The sequence below is a fragment of the Orcinus orca genome, chromosome 20 (assembly GCF_937001465.1).
Source record: "Orcinus orca chromosome 20, mOrcOrc1.1, whole genome shotgun sequence".
Lineage (NCBI taxonomy): Eukaryota > Metazoa > Chordata > Mammalia > Artiodactyla > Delphinidae > Orcinus > Orcinus orca.
This window is the reverse complement of record NC_064578.1, coordinates 26,864,651-26,883,082: the sequence shown is the minus strand read 5'-3', so window position 1 is coordinate 26,883,082 and position 18,432 is coordinate 26,864,651. Positions and strand designations below refer to the sequence as shown.

Below are 18,432 nucleotides of genomic sequence, written 5' to 3'. Positions count from 1 at the left end.
AAAAATGACTGTGCACCAAAGCCACAAAGCAACCATCAACAAATTCCAAATAATCAACATTATACAGATCATGTTTTCTGGACACAGTGCAATCAAATGAGGAACCAACTAAAAGAATCAATAAAAAAAAATAAACAAAAAAATACCAAGTGGATCCTGAATGGACATTCCCAGGACAATAATTACTGGAAACTTTTGAATATAAACTCTATACTATATATTAGATGGCATCATAATATAAATATTAAATTTCTTAAGTGTACTAACAGTATTGTGGTTATACAGGAAAATGTCACCTAGTTCCAGTGATGGCATATTTAAAAGTGAAGTATCATGATGACTACAACTTACTTTAAGATGATTTCAACAAAAAGAAAGACAAAGAGGGGAGGGTGAGGAAGAGGTGAGAAATAACTACAAATGTGGCAAAATAATAACAGCTAGTAAATCTAGGTAATGTAAGGGTATTAACTGTGCTACTCTTTCCAATTTTCAGTAGATTTAAAATTTTTCAAAGTAAAAGATTTGGGGAGAAAAACCCAAATCCACAAGTTTGGAATCTGTACTTGTAATTTGAAAACTATACAGAAGTTAGTTATATAACCATGGAATGTGGCTACAATGGTGCTTGGGGTTGTACAGACTTAAAGCACACTTACTACGAATTAAGAAAGACAGAAACAAATCAAATGAGCTGACTTCAACTCAAGAAGTTAACAGGAAAAAACAGTGAAAACCCAAGAAAGAAAATAATTAAGGAAAAAAGAAGAAAAGCTGGAACAAAATAATTAAGACAGGAGCAGAAGCAGAATGAAATAGAAAACCTAACATAAACTCTCTGAGCACAAAACCAAAAGGCAATTCTTTGAAAGCATTAATTAAGAGATCTCTAGCAACACTGATTTAAGAAAAAAAAAAAAAGAGAGAAAAGAGAGTAAAGGTACAAATAATATTACAAATGTAAAGGAAAGCATAATTACAGACATATTAAGTTTTTAAGTCCTAAGAGAATTCTATTAACAGCTTTATGCGAATATAATTTAAAGTAGACAACTTTAGAAATAATTATCCAAATAGACTCAGGAAGAGATAGAAAACCAGGATAAAACTTTAACCAACAGTATGTTTTAAAAAGGAAAGTGTAGTTCAAAGTCTCCCTTCCCCACCTCAGAAGATACCTACTACCTAGGTCATCCCTATTTTATATAAACTTTCAGAGAATAGAAAGGAAAAGCTATCTAACTTATGTTATGAAGTTAGTATAACCTTGATACCAAAATCAGAAAGACTCTACAATGAAAAGAAATTATAGATCAAAATTTATTATCAATTGTATCAATAAAAAATACTGAAAAGAACAGGCTGTGTCACTGTTGATTCACCCCTGATATTTAAACCAAGGACAAACCTTCTCTGGATGATACCTTAAAACCAGTTATTAATACACTTAACAGTAAAATTTTAAAAATACATAAAAACATCTTTTCCTAATAAGATGGACACAGGACAAAATAGCCTGAAGGACACTGGACACTAAATAACTGATTTCCCCACTTATGGCCTGACATACTATCTGGAAAAAAAAGTAATTTTCCTGTTATGATTTGCTCTTCCAAAACACACATCTACTACCTGATATTTAAGATATTTTAAGTTAACTAAAATGGCATCGTTTGAACATTCAAAGGGGACCTACAGTTTAATAACATGGCAGAACCAACCCATCCTACCTCTGTTTCTTCCCAAAGCTCCTCTAAAATAACTGTAAGATGGACTTCCCTGTTGGTCCAGTGGTTAAGAATCTGCCTTCCAATGCAGGGGAGGCAGGTTTGATCTCTGGTTGGGGAACTAAGATCCCTCATGCCAAGGGCAACTAAGCCCACGTGCCGCAACTACTGAGCCCGTGCGCCACAACTAGAGAGAAGCCCAGGCGCTGCAACGAACGATCCCGCACGCCACAACTAAGACCTGACGCAGCCAAATAAATAAATATTAAAAAAACAAAAACAAAAACCGTAAGAGGAACGGGGGGATTTACTCACAATGCTAAGAGAATGGAAGAGACAACAAACTTTGAAGCTACAAAACAGATGTCCAGTTGACTTAGCAGACTAAAAAAGCTGAGAATTCTCCCAACATTCTGCCAGCAGAGGGGGCCCAGTAGCAAACACTTCACAATGAAAAACTACAGAAAGGCTCAGGAATTGGTGACCCCAGGTATCACTGAAAAAGGGCAAAGAGATTGAGCTGAAGACAGGAAAATGAGTTTAAAAACACGACACTGAAAAGAGGGAATTAAGTGAAAGTCTACATGGCACTCCCTACAGCTCTCCTCAACTTGAGGCTACTAGGGATGCCGGCAGCCAGGCTTGCACTCTTGAGACGGGAGCTGACAATCAGTAATCAGTAATTTCATTACTCTACAGAGGGAGCAGACATTCAAAAACTGTGACATTTCAGACAACTGTAGCAGAGACAAAACCCAAAAACACCCCCCAAAAAGGAATTTGGAAGGAAAACAGAAAAAGACATGAAGAAGAAAACATAATGGGAAAAAAACCCCACATATTCTCAGTGAGAAAATAGAAGATATTACATAAAACATAAAAGAACAGGATACTATTTTTGAAATTCAGAGAAGAAAATAGAACGCCAATATATGAAGTCTAACATTTGAATGAGTTCTAGAAAGTGAGAACAAGGAAGAAAGGGAAAAAAATAAAAGAACATTAAAAATATTTTTTCAAAATGGAAGGACATGGGTTTCTATACTGAAAAAGCCCAGTAAGTCCCCAGAACAAAGGATGAAAGCAACCTGTATGAAAGCACATCACTGTGAAATTTCAGAGACTGAGAATAAAGAGAAAATACTAAAAGCTTTCAGAAGAAAGAAAACAAAAAACCCAGATTACATATAAGATGAAACCAGAATGGCTTCAGTGGTAATAGTGGTAACAATCTCTTCAAAATTCTGAGGAAATTATTAATTACAACCTAGAATTCTGTATCACGGCAAATGTATTAATTGGGAGGATAAAATAAAGATGTTTTCAGATATGCAAGCCTCAAAAAACATCAATTTCCCATGACCCTTTTAAAGGAAGCTCCTAGAGAATATATGCCACCAAAACATCCTCTTTGTAAGAAGTAAGATTTCTCTAGGAATTAAAAACTGATCCTCTGTATGTTATTAAATCAACAGAACAGCTGTCAATTTAAAAAACACAAAAATACTGAAGTGAGGGACTTCCCTGGTGGCGCAGTGGTTAAGAATCTGCCTGCTAATACAGGGGACATGGGTTCCAGCCCTGGTCCAGGAAGATCTCACATGCTGCGAAGCAACTAAGCCCATGCGCCACAACTACTGAGCCTGCACTCTAGAGCCTGCGAGCCACAACTACTGAGCCCACGTGCCACAACTACTGAAGCCTGTGCACCTAGAGCCCGTGCTCCGCAACAAGAGAAGCCACTGCAATGAGAAGTCCGTGCGCCGCAATGAAGAGTAGCCCCCGCTTCCCATAACTGGAGAGAAAAGCCCGTGCACAGCAACGAAGACCAAATGCAGCCAAAAATAAATAAATAAATAAAAATTAAAAAAAAATACTGAAGTGAAATTTTTACATCTGTGGCTAGATAACTGGTAAAAATTCATTAAGGAAGCAGAAGCACTGAAACCTGAGGGATCTGAAACCTGAGGGATTTCACTATGAAGTTCTATTGAGACCAACTTTTAAACTTTTGCATTAGGAAAATGTTTGGTTTCATTAAAGCCTATTTCTTAAGAAACACATTCGCAATCATGTACATCTTGATAAACCTCAGTTGTTCATAGCAAAAGTGTGATCAGTTACGTGTATCAGCACAGTACTCTACCAGCTAAGCACTGTTCTGCTAGTTAATGAAAAAATTTACATCCCACTTTTTAGAGTTCACCTTTAAGGAGTCACATCAACAAGGAAACTTGTTACAAGTGGGAAAAGCCATCCAATTGTCCCTCCATATCTGAGGATTCAACAAACTGCGGATTGAAAAAAAAAAATTCCAGAAAGTTGAATTTGCTGTGCTCCAACTATTTACATACCACTTACATATTAGGTATTACAAGTAATCTAGAGAAGATTTAAAGTATACAGGATGACATGCATACGTTACATGCAAATACTATGCCATTTTTATTAATATATAAGGGACTTGAGCATCCTCGGGTTTTGGTATTCCTGGGGCTCCTAGAACCAATCACCAATCCCCTATGGATACCAAGGGATGACTGCACTGAATATAAAACTTGCTTATTGTTTTGTAAGTCATAATATCCACTTTTGCTTATTTTCACTAATTATTTTAGAGTGATTACCAAAGAAAAAGTAAATGTGAGGATAAGATTCTTTTATTTTCACCCCGAAGCATCACTCCCCATAGCATCAACTTTCAACTGCTGATTTGGTTTTGTCCTAACTTCCGTCAAAACAAAACCACAAGCCTTTCAAACACTGACAGAGAATTATATTCACCTAAAAGTTCTCTAAATGCCCCTAAAAATCAACACCACTATTTGTTTTTATATTGGTTTTCATATTATGCTCTACCATGTCCAGTATGCCTGGCTCCTTATCAGAAGGTTGCAGTGTTTGAACAAAAATAAAAACAAATTCACAAAAAAACAGCTTAAAACCACGCTTTTGGAACACTTTGAAGTCTAAATTAACACACCTTATAAACATAAGAAATGTAAATAACCCAAAATAGGGCTTTTCTAAAGCACCGTGACTCTGTCATCTGCTCTGTACAGTGTGCATGAATATACATGCCATCTGACAGCTTGAATCCAAGGTACTATACTGACTTGTTTTCCATACAAGTCCCGTATCCATTTATCACTTCCTATCAGTAATATAAGATTTGTATGAAAATTAAAGTTAACACCTACCTAAACTATGTTGTCTACAACAGGAGCGTTATAAATGAGGCATTAACTTAGACCCAGCCCAGCAGCCCTCCCCAGAGTACGCAAGGCAGAGTGAGGAGTAATCCCACCTGTGCAAGAACCTAACCACTTTCTGCATTCTGTGGTAATGCTTTAAGGAATCCAGTGTTACTCCCTGCTCTCACCAATGACCCTTCCCGGCCCCCTTGTGTTCTAGAGTATCAAGAGTGCTTATCGCCACCTCCCCACTCCCCATTAACCCCATGTCAGAAAGAAAAAGTATATACGCACCTTAAAATCTGTATTATTGATATATTCAAATACCAAAGCTGGTGTCTTTGACTGCAAGAGAGAATATTAATGCTTTGTAAGTTTCAAACAATAAATGTAATTTGCTTCTGTTGTACTGGCCCACCCCCAAATCCCACTTAGATGAAAGAGATTCACTCATCAGGGAGAGCCTATTAAGAAAGAATCCTCTTGAAATTTTAAGTTTGGAATTTGCTTCAAAACAACTGGGGATGGTGGTTGTTGGGAAGTGGGTGGAGTACAGATGGAAAAAAGTTGGCCACAAGCTGCTTAATGTGAGCTGAAGCTGGGTGATGTGTGCAGGGAGGTTCATTATACTATTCACTTTATTTTGTAAATGGTTGCAAAAGTTCATAATAAAGCTTTTGTTTTTGTTTTTTAAGAAGAGTTGTATTCTCTGACCAACCTGTCAGTGGGCCTGGCACATTATGTGAAGATTTATACTCTGCAGTGTTCCAGGTTGCCAACTACAAAAGGAGTGTTACGTTTTCATCTTGGGTTAATGAGCCAGATGCATTTTACAGAATTATCATAGGTCTTGGGAATTTATTACTGGTCTTTTTAGGATCCAGAAAAGTCTATAATTATCAGTAAGGTAGAATGTGAAATTATTGCCTTGGCTAGGGACAATTAGAGAATGTCTCACTTTACAAAGATGTGTTTCCCCCACAAATCATATAAAATCAAGTATTTTTGAGTACTATAATCTTTAATGCAATGAGTACAAAATATTCAATATTTCCTTGTGTAAATACAGATGTTCAAAAGTCACATCTACCTAAGTAAGGTAAAATAATGCTAACTGGCAGTAACAAGCTTTCAAAATTGAGAGAAAAGCAGGGGCTTAAAGGGTTATAGGAAGAAATAAAATCATCTTGGAAATCTTTACAGCTGTGAAGTTTTGCTCAAGGAAGCAAGTAAAAGTTACCTAGGAAATAGGCCACAGTGCATGCATACAAGTCTTTGAGCAAGCAGCAGACCTGGTGCAAGGATTCCTCACTGGCCCAACGTTGAAAGTTTCAACAAGACCACCAGATCTCTCTATAGGCTGGGAGCAAGCCTGTCCCCCTACAAGTTAGGGGATGAGGGTTCCCTATTGGTTTTCGTTCACCTTGATTTACTTGCGTTACATATCATGTAAAACACATACATGCTCTGAGTAACGAATTACAAAAATAGTAAGACAGGAATCATTAAGTTCTGTTAACTTAAAAAAAAAAAAAAGCAAAATGAAGATGCTCTAAGTATAAAACTACATACCGGCCCACACTGCAGGCCATTTTCAAGGATTATGTAGTCCAGAGTTAGTCAATGTAAAATCAATCTGAGCTGATAAGGTTGGGAAACATTTTTAATGCCTCAGAGAGAATCCAGCATACAACCATCCTTCTCAATCTTTTCAGGGTCCAAAAGGAAAAACTTTTCTTTTTTTCAATTCAATGATACTGTGTAATCTTGGCAAATTACTTAACCTCTGCAGACTTCAGTTTTCTTATCTATACAATGTGACAACATGGACAATAATGTTACCCACCCCACTGAACTGTTGTGGGGATTAAAAGACATGATACCATTAAACACTCAGAACAGTGCCTGGCACACAGTAAGCATTCAATGCATGTCAGCTACATTTTTATGCGGATGTCTTTAGCAGACAGAAGCAAAGACCTACTTCTTAAAAAGCTATCATGGGAGAACAGGGAAATATTCGAGGTAGAACAGGTAAAGAACAGAAATTGAATGGGAAGCTTGGCTAATCATAAACACTTAAGGTTACGTTACTCCCGAGGGAGAGAGAAAACAAAATTAAACAGCACATCTAAAATGGCTAAAAATTAAGCATTTTAACAAAAATATTTAAATTGCATCTGCGTATACAATGTGAGCCCCGATGGTGGATGCAGAATTAAAGACCAGTATGAGAAACAGCAAGATAGTGACCTCAAGGGGTCTGTGGGGCTGTTCAGCTCTCTATGGCAAGTGTCCACATGGAGACACTTCTTATTTCCTTCTATAAACCCAGATTTTCAAATGTCAGGCTTACTTAAGTGAGGTAAAATAATGTTAATTGGCAGTAACAAGCTTTCAAAGTTGGGAGAAATGCAGGGCCATAAGGAAATATTCAGCAAACGTTTGTGGGCCAAATCAAAATAATGAGGTAATAAACCTGGGACAGGGATTTTTTTCTACATAAACTTTTAGGTTCCATAAAAGTGGTGGTGGCGGGCTTCCCTGGTGGCGCAGTGGTTGGGAGTCCGCCTGCCGATGCAGGGGACGCGGGTTCGTGCCCCGGTCCAGGAAGATCCCACATGCCGCGGAGCAGCTGGGCCCGTGAGCCATGGCCGCTGAGCCTGCGCGTCCGGAGCCTGTGCTCCGCAACGGGAGAGGCCACAACAGTGAGAGGCCCGCGTACGGCAAAAAAAAAAAAAAAAAAAAAAAAAGTGGTGGTGGCTATTTTATCATTGGGCCACCATGACTTTTTCTGGTTTTCAAAATCAGTTAGTAGTAAAGACAAACACAGTCATTCCCACTATATTATAATGATGCTTCCCATTATTTTCAGGTTTTGGGACTTGACATACACAAACACACACACACACACACACACTCTCTCCCGCAACCACCAGGCACCTACCACAGGGTCCTTCACGGTGTCAATCAGCTTAATGATATTTGTTCCACCACGAAGGTTCTCCAGAATCTTAACCTCTCGTTTTATCTTCTTTTTCTTCACTGGCTTAAATACACAAGAGTAATCAGAAGTAAGACTCCTTTTGAAGTTAATAAATAAAACTTTAAAACAATGTTTATATCAAATGGATATTGTACTATCTTGCATACTGTGTTATGCTAAAGGACATGTTTAAATTAGAAGAAGAAAAAGAAAAGAAAGAAAGAGATAAAATGGGCCTTCTCATAAGAATCAAATAATTCATGGACTCATATAGCTTATGTGTCAAATCTTTAAGTAGTTACATTTGGGGCACATAAAATTTTGAATACCCATGTCATACTTTAAAAATAAAATGCTTACTAGATAACTAACTGCCAAATGGAAACTGTTATAGCTCTGAACAGCTGTCTATCATGCACTCACAAATGGAAAAACTGAAACAAAATGGTGAGACACCTGCTCTTCCAACGGGTTGCATGTAATTTTGTCTTCTAGGAGCGAAGACCAGTTCACTGACATCAAGTTACAAACTTGTTTCCCAGCTGCTGGCTCCCATGTCCTGTCTCCACTCCCATTTCCTTAATATCTAGAATCTGAAATCAGTTCAAAGCTAGTAAAACTTCCCAAGAGATCCCATTCCTAAAGAAAGAGATGATGGGTCAGCAAAGGAGAAAACTGACCTCTGACACAGCAGTGACTGAAAACTCCCACTACCTACAAACCTTTCAATCTGCTGGATAGAAAAATCAAAAACCTTAATCAGAAATACTAGCATGATGTATGTTATTTCTTGTCTTAAATGGGCTAAAGAGTTTGAAGAAGAATAAAAGTAGTTATGGAAAAATAAGCATTATCATAATCAATCATGCTTTATAAAGTACTTATAAAGTACTTAAACAGTGACTGGCATATAGGAAGCAGTCAATAAATGTTAGCTTTATTATTTTCAAAATTTTAGTTAGTAATAAATCATATTTCATCCTCACAAAATTCCTATGCAGTAGACTCAGGCAAGTTGAGCTATTTGCCCAAGGTCGCACAGCTAATTCTAAAAAGTGGGGGCAGGATTCTAATCTAGACAATCTGACTGTAGGCCTCACTCTTAGCCACTGCACTTTCATTTCCCAAGTGTGGCTATGGAAGAAACATAACTGAGGAAAAGGAGTATTTCACCACTGAGACACCGTTATAAAAGCACAGGCAAAGAGAGTCCAATGGATTAGCCATGAAACAAGACTGAAAAAGCCTGTGTGTATGGGGTGCTGGTGGGATGGGGGGAGATGTAATATACACACATGCCAGAGAAACCTCTTGTTGGTCACCAAGCTACAGCTTGAACACACAACAAAACAGAGGGATTATGAAATACAGAACACCTGTATCACCTGTAAGAGGGTGCTCAATTGAGAGACTGGAATCTGGCTGCAACCCTCCAAGCCAGCTGCCACAATCATGTCCACTCCACTTTGTCAGGATTTTCAGTAGAATGGATCTGGCTACTGTGGTTCTTCCCCACGTCCACTTAGGAATTTTACTCATTACTTCCCTTTTTCATAATTACAGAGCTCAATACTTTGGGAAAATGAAGCACTTGAATATGAAGTACAACTTGGTCAGAAAACAGCCAGAGAAGGATATACTACAAAATAAGTAGCCTATAAGCTTCAAAAATGTCAATGTCATGAAACACACAGACTGAACAACTATTCCAGTTTAAAAAGATATGACAACTGAATATAACACATGGTCTGGGATTTTCCTTTGCTATAAAGAACATTGTAAGGACAACTGGCAAATGAGAATGAGAGCTGTAGATTAACAGCACTGCATCAATGTTAATTTCTGATTTTTGATCATGGCATTGTGGGTTATGTAAGCAATTGTTCTTGTTTTTAGGAAACAGAGGAAATTAGGGATGACTGCAATTTCCTCTCAGGCACTTAAGACATGTAAAAGAAATATAATTATTTATATGCACACACATACACATCTATGTGTGTGTGTGTGTGTATATATATATATATATACACATGTGAGTATATATATGAAAGAGTGAGAGAGAAGGATAAAACAAATGTCAGTATTTGAGAAATCTGGGTGAGATACAGCAATTTTTGCAATTTTTCTGTAAGTCTGAAATTTTGTTAGTAAGTTAAAAGAAAAATAAAAGCTGGCTATCATATCTAAAAATTTAGCTGATACCAGTATATTCAATGTAAGAAAATTCTAGAGTCACTATTGGAAAGCAGTTACACATCTGTGGGAGTGGCAACAGAGGGAGAAAAACACAACGGCCAGAAGAAGCCTGTATTCACCAAAATCCCTCTTCCCCTCTAACAGGGAATTAGTACAGGGATAACCCATTAAATAAGTTGCTCCTATGACAATGCCCCATATAAAGCCTTGCTTTGTTCTCCCATTATGCAGCAACAGATCAGGCAGGCACCCAGTTCCTAGACAACCCAGTTAAGATGAACATATTTTTCATTATGTCTAAAGGTAACCTATAGAGCATGTGAAGCATATTTTGTTACCCAATTGTCACCTGTCCAATAACTTCCCAAACTAGAGACTGGGGACAGCAGGACAATTCTGAAGTGGCACAATGGAGTCACACTGCAGCTGGAGTTCTCACATACTGACAAAAGACCAAGAGACTGTAAGAAAAAGGAGAGTGATGTACAGCTCAGGACACTCCCCTCCAAAGCGGGGCACCAGGTCTCTACAGGACCCAGGCTACGGGTAACTCCCTTTAGCCTCAAGCTCACTCCTCTGAACCTAAGAGATGCTCCAGAAGCTGAAAAACCAATGAGCTCCTAGGGAGTGAAAGCAAAGATTTAAATTCTATAGAAAGAATTGAAGAGAAAAAGTTAGGATTTATAAGGGAGGATCATTGCATCCGAAGGAAAACAGACCATGAATTTTTATAGAAATAAGGATGCTCTGACCCTCTAGCCCACTGGCTGCATTCATTCACCATCACTAAAGTGGAGAATACATTTCCATCACAATCTCATCATTTCACATTTCATCCTGCATGCTAGAAAAAGCCTCTGTCTCACCTAAGGTTCATTTATTCCAATTCAGAGAATATCTGGTTCTAACTGAATCAGTTTAGCTGTTTAACAAAACAAAAAAATTTAAACTCAAAGTCTAGTAGATAAAATGGCAAAAAAGCTAAAAAAGAAATTAAAGTATTAAATCAAGTTTCAATAATAAATTAATTTTGGCACACACCTAGAGAGAATATTTAAAGGGGAAAAACTCATTTAAAATGTTCTGTGGGGCTTCCCTGGTGGCGCAGTGGTTGAGAGTCCGCCTGCCGATGCAGGGGACACGGGTTTGTGCCCCAGTCCAGGAAGATCCCACATGCCGCGGAGCGGCTGGGCCCATGGGCCATGGCCACTGAGCCTGCGCGTCCGGAGCCTGTGCTCCGCAACGAGAGGCCACAACAGTGAGAGGCCCGCATACCACACACACAAAAAAAAGTTCTGTGCACGGGCTCTGAAAACAAAGAAAAACAGATTTTTTTCAGAAGGTTTCTGCTCACAGGCGAAGACTCCTAGCTATTCAGGAGAACCTTGTTCAATGTAATCCAAGAGTAAGGTCCTTTTTCTCTTTCCCTATTCACCACATTAAACATTTTAAAACAAAAGACCAATTTAGTACTGGCTGCTTAGAAAGACAAAAGTTTATAAGGCCAGTAATCTGTCCTATTTACTTACAGCAGATTTTTAAGAAGCCAGATCTGAGAATGATTTCAATTACCAGCATTTAATTGTGACTGAATTTGCAAAGTAATGTCTACCAAAGGCATAAGAATTATGACCTCAATAAATGCCAGCAAATGTTAACAGGCAAAGTCCCGTTTTAATTTCTTTCCAAGCATAACTGAACTAATACATTCAAGGAAGGCAGGAATATAGCTCAGAACTTTCAAATCTGGGATTACTTTTATTCCACTACCAAAGCAACAACTGCCCCACTAAGATTAATTTCATCACCTGCAATAAACAATTACAATGAACAATGGTTGTCAGGAATGTAGGATAGAGGAGAAAGAAAGCTCAGTCTGGATGATGGCTTTTATTTTATTACCCTGGTAGCATCTCTAAAATCCATCATGACTGACCTAAATATAAACATTATCTGAGCAGTGTTTATTTCTTCACAGCAAATTTGCCCCTAATCTTTCAACTCTCATCTTCTCAATTACATTATCAACGTCTTGAACTGTTTATTCTAGATTAAAAAAAATTTTTTATGTAAAAATGTGAGGCACAGGGCTTCCCTGGTGGCGCAGTGGTTGAGAGTCCGCCTGCGGATGCAGGGGACACGGGTTCGTGCCCCGGTCTGGGAAGATCCCACATGCCGTGGAGCGGCTGGGCCCGTGAGCCATGGCCTTTGAGCCTGCGCGTCCGGAGCCTGTGATCCGCAACGGGAGAGGCCACAGCAGTCAGAGGCCCGCGTACCGCAAAAAAAAAAAAAAAAAAAAAAAAAAAAATGTGAGGCACATAGCAGGCCTTTTGAATCTCATGGAGAGGATGGTACAGTCCTTTCTACTACTGGTTCTGCTCTCTGAGCAAGTGATCAGGATTAGACTTGGAAGAACTGTATGGGTTAAAAAAGTATAAAAACACTGGTTCTTGTGGTATCAAACAAGAAAAGAAAGTAACATTTCACTTACAAATTAAACATGCTGCTGTGGATACACACCAGAGAACCCAAGTCTGGGTCCCTATAGCTCTCTGGGCTTTAACCTATCCCACACTTCAACCAGCAACCCTCTGATGTCAAATATTTCCCTTCAGAAGAATAACTCCCAAAATCATTGGAAACAAATTAATTCCATTTGACTTCCAGTGAGTGTTTGGCCATCTTTCCAGTACAGTTCAGAACATCCAGCAAATGTCCTACTTGTTTCCCTCACATCTACCAAGACTCCATGGGAGGGACCGAAGGTCGTGAACCTAGTGCTTCTGCCCCCACCAGCCATGGGACCCTGAGCAAACTGCAGGTTCCCCTGGGTCCGTAAAAAAGAGGCTGGGTTCTAGTAATATCCGTGCTCCCCTATCCTGTGACTCTGTTTCACAGGTTAACCACACTCTCAATGTCTGACCCCGCAACCACAATATTAGAAACAGCACTGACTAGTTCACAATTTTTAATATTTTTATTTTTTTAAAAAAATATTCATTTATTTATTTGGCTGTGCCGGGTCTTAGTTGCAGCACGCGGGATCTCTGTTGCTGCATGCAGGATCTAGCTCCCTGACCAGGGATCGAACCCAGACCCCCTGCATTGGGATCGCAGAGTCTTAGCCACTGGACCACCAGGGAAGTCCCCAAATTTTTATTTTTAATACTTTAATAATACTCTTTAACACTTTTTATACCATGAGACGTGTGTAGAAACTAGAAATCACCAAAATATTTAGATAAATTAGTATCAATGTCTTGTTTCAGAACAATGATGTCTTGGCACACTTGCCTAATAAAGTAAATGGAGGGTAAAAAACCTAGCAGCTGATGAAGTAGAAATAAACGAGAAAGCACAGAGCAAACATCATTTTGATATAACCTAAACAGCCACCAGCCCACTATGAACTAACTAAAAAAATCTGTAATCAACAGTCATCTCATCCTTCTTTTAACACTACCTCCTGCAAGTACAAAAATTTAAATATACCTACAAACAAGTAGGCTAAACATGCTGAAAAAATAAACTTGTATTACCATCATTCTTTGTCTGAAGCTTGATAATTAATTTCTGGGGGGAAAAAATGGACAGCCAAGCTCTTCGTATAAAATAAGACTACCAACAGGAAACCTAATATGAGGATTTCCAGTCCTTGCAGCATGGGTCCAAAAGCCTGCACATTTGTTTTTTAAAAACTGGTATTGCTCTTAACTTCTACTTAGAAAATAGCAGTTGAATTTGAAGGATCCCAAGGACTCTAAGAAGAGATGAAATCCATACATAGATGATACTCACAAAGTGCTAAAAGTTGTCCAAAATGGCCAAATGTTTTTATTTGTCTATGCCTTCCTAAGAGGTACTAAAAAGGAACTGAAAAGTTGACTTTTCAAAATCAACATGAAACCTCAGGCACAAAAGTGGTTTCTGCCCTGCTATATTAACACTTACCATCCACCCCCTCCCCACCTCGGCCTTTTCTCCTCAAAACAATTTCTGTCAAAAAAAGATATAACCTCCCTATTGATTGGAAAGTTTTCTTTGAAGATTTCCAACTCAGGATCTCACTTCAGCATAGACAGAAACATTTTGCTCACCAATTTCTAAATTCCTAAAACCTCTTAATAGCCCCAATATCTTTTGATCACAAAAATATTGAGAAATCTACTGATGTAAATTAAATGATATAAAATCCCTCTGTGGTCATTCATCATCCAACCATTGTCATATATTGAAAAGGACTGGATGGAATGTTCACCAAAAAAGCAGGCAGCCCCTGTCCTCAAGGAATGTACCCTCCGTCTCAGTCACAATGTGCACATCAATATATAATTCCTTCCTGAAGTTGAAATACAGTACGCCTAGATGAAGAGGAAGCTTTTTCTGGATTCCTTCAAATTATGAGCAACTGGCACTCTGTTAAGGAACTAATTTCCTGTGGCCAAGCACCACAACAGTAGGTATTAGTCATAACTTTGACTTATCTGAATAGGGGCACTTTACTGAGTAAAGACCCTATTCTTTTTAAAAAACAATACTTTTAATCTACTTTAATTCAGCCTGTCAGAACAAGAAAACCCGACAATACCATTAGTAGTTTCTTACCCCATCCTTCAGACAGAACAAAATCTGGAGAGAAATGTCACAGGGCTTTGAAAAACAGAAAGTGAGTGTAGTTTTCACCAGTGGAAACAAGGTGGTTCAGGCTGCACTCTGAGAAGAACTTGTGTGGAAAAGATACAAGAAACAACACTTCATTAGCCAGAGCATCAAGGGGGCCTCCCAAGTCTTATTCGAGAACACTGGAACTTACTCTGTGCTCAACGTTAAGATCTTATAGCCCAGTGCTAAAATGAGCAGTAAGAGACAGGAAGAATGGGAAACAGGAGTTCTGGCTAAGGGTTATTTCAACATAGTGATGTTAGATATGTTTCTTTGTGCCTACATTTCTTGTCGGTTAAAAATAACCTTCAGCTTCCATATTGGGTTCCCTAAACATATCCTCCGAATCTTTAGAGCGGGGGAAAAGCTATCCAGCAACTGAGGCTATGAAGCTCTCTACAAGGATGACTAAAGGGCAACGTGATGCTTCCCTAAATGAACGTACTGTTATTTACATGTACACCTGAATGCTGTTCCTTCTCAAAAAAGACACTACAGGAAGTTGCACACTTACTCTAAAAATGCTACCATCACACAAATGTTTAGACATTTTTCTGGAATTGCTTTAGAGTCAGCAGTTCATTCTTCTGAATGTACAGCAATGGAATGTGGATATTCCTAATTTCAACTTATGCCTTGCTTAAAATTTCCTAAAGAGATTTTAAGCAGCTTATATTAAAAACATTTATGCTAATGTATAAAGAAAAAAATTGTATGCCTTTGCCAGGTGATTTCTCTGAAGAGACATTTCTTTCAATATTTATGCTTGTGAAGAAAAACAAACAAAAAAGATCACATGACTCTGTAGGTACAATTCATATTTAGGGAAGAGGAGAGTCAAAAACTCCACGTCTTCAATATCAGTTCCTCACTTCTTACCCCAGTGTTTCTGACAGCACAAATAATTTGCCTATTTCTCTCAACTGCAATCCTGCCTCTTCATCACTAGGCCAGGATGGTACTGCGTAATAGAGATGATCACTTTTCGGAAAGGTGATTTTCAGACAGTCTAAGCCTGACCCTTCTTTCTAAATAGGGACACAGCTGCCCTAACTCTACTTAAGAATCAAAAACAGCTTTTCAATCCCACATTCTTATTCACAAAGCCTCTTCAAAATGGCCACAATGTAACTCTTGTATATGTAAAAGTGTTTATATTAACTAACTCTGGTCATCTCAAGATTTCACTAAATGACATGCACACATATTAAATAATCTAGCAATGATGAATACCCTTCACAGATTCTAAGAATTACTTTTTAGTACACCCTATAAAACATTATCAAAGCTACACAATCAGTCACCTGGAAGATAATTTAGCCAATCTTCATGCTCATTAAGATCATGCCTTCATTCAAGAGATGACAAAGGTGTATGTTTAACAAACTTAGGCTGCTAAACCAGATTCAGGCTGTTTTGTTCCCATTATTTGTGATTACAAGTGTATCCCCCACTGCTCCCAACTTCACTTTTACTAGCTGATAAGCAACAGTGAAGCTTCCTGACACTATTGGCTCACTATATCCACCCCACCTGAAACTTTTATCACCAAAGGAGAAAAAACAATGATTATCCACTGAGGTGTTTCCCTCCGCTCAGGCTTCAAGCTCATCTTCGAAGAAGCTACTCTAATTGTTTCCAACTTCCTCTCTGGAATAAGAAGCTCAGTACTCAGGGAGCTCTTGGAGTGACAGGATCTGCACGAAAAGGCTCTTCTTGCTCCCGAATACCTATTTATTTTGTAACAAATGGAGCCCCTTTGGAATTTTCACTTTGGGACCCCATAATTACATTTCAGAACAAGAACGTTCCTGAACTATCATGATTTGAAACAGGTCTGCGTATTTTCTTGAAAGTTCACAGGAAAACGGGGTGGGAGGAGTAGCAGAGAGACATCAGGCAGAAGATATGTAAAATGAGAGCTTGTACTACTCATTCTAGTATGTGGCTGGAGTAGTTTATATCCTCCTGACCTGTGAAAAAGAAATTTTAACGCCACCCATAAGACACTCACCTTGAGAATTTTGACAACCACTCTCTCATTGTTGGTGATGTTAATGGCCTCAAATACTTCACTATACTTTCCCCGACCAAGTTTTCGAACCAGCTGATAATCGTCTTGATTACTGTGAAAGGCAAGAAAGAGCGACACATAAATGCCAGGACTTGGGATTAACTGAGCCTATGCCCACTACACACCCCCATCCAGCCACTTCCATTAATCAAGCACTTGGTACTGTCTATATACATCATGCCACGACTCATTACCTAAATGAAAGCCACAACATAAACTTGGCTCCCTTCACTGGACGCAGCTCCTAACCTAACTGGTCCCTCATTAACTTGGGGGAGATGAGGTAGGAAGGCAAGGGTCTGAGCCAATCTAGAGAGGTGAGCAAAGCAACACCATCCTGGAGGCTCAGAAGTGCCCCTCTGCCCACAGCACCTGCCTTATACTTCACACACCGAAGGTAGACAGCCCCTCCTTTGAGAGCCTGGACGTCTTTAAAAAATTTCCTCCCACCCAGCCTCATTTCAAAAAACTAAAAAGGCAGAGAATTTTAATAGCTCAAGAGTACAGCTGCTGACTTCCCACCCCAATAGAAACCCCAAAGCGTGAGAAGGGCCGCTCCCTCACTTCCACCAGGCTCTGGTCCCTGGACCCCTACACTTGTCAGTAAGAAAGCATTCTCTGGGGTGAGCGGGAGAAAGGGGTGCGCACGGCGGAGAGGAAGGAACGAGAAGGGGGGAGAGGGAGACGAGAACATAGTGTATGTGTGGGGGGTGGGGGTCTGCCGCCCACCCCAGACCCGAGGAAGCACGGGCCCAGCGGGGAGACAGATCGCTGGGGGTCAGATCGCGGGGAACGAGTGCGGTCTGCGTCGGGGGGCGGCCGGGCGGGGGTGGGGGTGAGAGGGCCCGGCGGGGGACGGCGGCGGCTTTACCCCCAGCTCGGGACGTGAGCCTCATAGTCCCAGTACTCGCGGCTTCTCAGGCTGTTCACCTCGGCGTAGACCCGGGCCCTGCTGCCCGCGGCCGGGCCGGGCATGGCGGGCGGGACCGGGGGGCGCCGCGGGGCGCCTAAGGCGGCGGCGGCGCGGCGGGGGTCGCGGGGCGGCAGGCGGAGGAAGCGGCGGGCCGCGGACCGCCGGAGGAGGAGGAGGAGCGCGGCTGCGGGCGGCCGCGCCAGGCCGGGCCCGCGGGGGCGGGCGGGCTGGGGGCGCTGGGGTCGCCGGCCGAGCCGGCCCGGCCCTGGAGCGACCGGCGGGGCGGCGGGGAGGGAGGCTCTCGCGTTCCGCGGCGGCCTCCGCTTGGCTCGCGGCCCCGCGGCGGCGGCGGCGGCGGCGGCGATGGCTGCACCAGCAGCGGCAGCCGCCGGCCGGGGAAAGGGTAGCGGCGGCGGCGGTGGCGAAGAAGGAGAAGGAGGAGGAGGAGGAGGAGGAGGAGGACACCCGGAAAAGGGGCCGCGCTCACTAGGAGCGGCCGCCGCCCGGCCCGGGGCCTCCCGGGCTCACAGCGCCCCCTGCTGCGCGGGGGGACCCGCCCGGCGGCCCGGCCCCACCCCCGGCCCCGCCCTTCAAGGCTACCTTCCAAGTCTCCCCATCCTCGGTCTGGCCTAACGCCCTCATCACGGAGTCTTGTCCACCCACAGGTTACTGCTCTAGAG

General features: G+C 40.9%; 1 protein-coding gene across 4 annotated transcripts in view; it reads right to left on the bottom strand.

The window, feature by feature from the left end:
• Positions 1-18,191, bottom strand: part of CSNK2A2 (casein kinase 2 alpha 2) — a 39,109-nt gene extending 20,918 nt beyond the window's left edge. The window contains exons 1-4 of one of the 4 annotated variants that reach the window (XM_033419065.2): positions 17,711-18,191; positions 16,780-16,891; positions 7,869-7,970; positions 5,216-5,266 (exon numbers count right to left, since the gene is read on the bottom strand). In XM_033419065.2, coding sequence (XP_033274956.1) covers positions 5,216-5,266; positions 7,869-7,970; positions 16,780-16,891; positions 17,711-17,814 — 369 coding nt within the window. In that variant the 5' untranslated portion in view covers positions 17,815-18,191. The remainder of the gene's footprint in view (positions 1-5,215; positions 5,267-7,868; positions 7,971-16,779; positions 16,892-17,710) is intronic. The other 3 variants (XM_033419064.2, XM_012531309.3, XM_033419063.2) reach the window with 3 other exon arrangements.
• Positions 18,192-18,432: the final 241 nt, after the last annotated feature.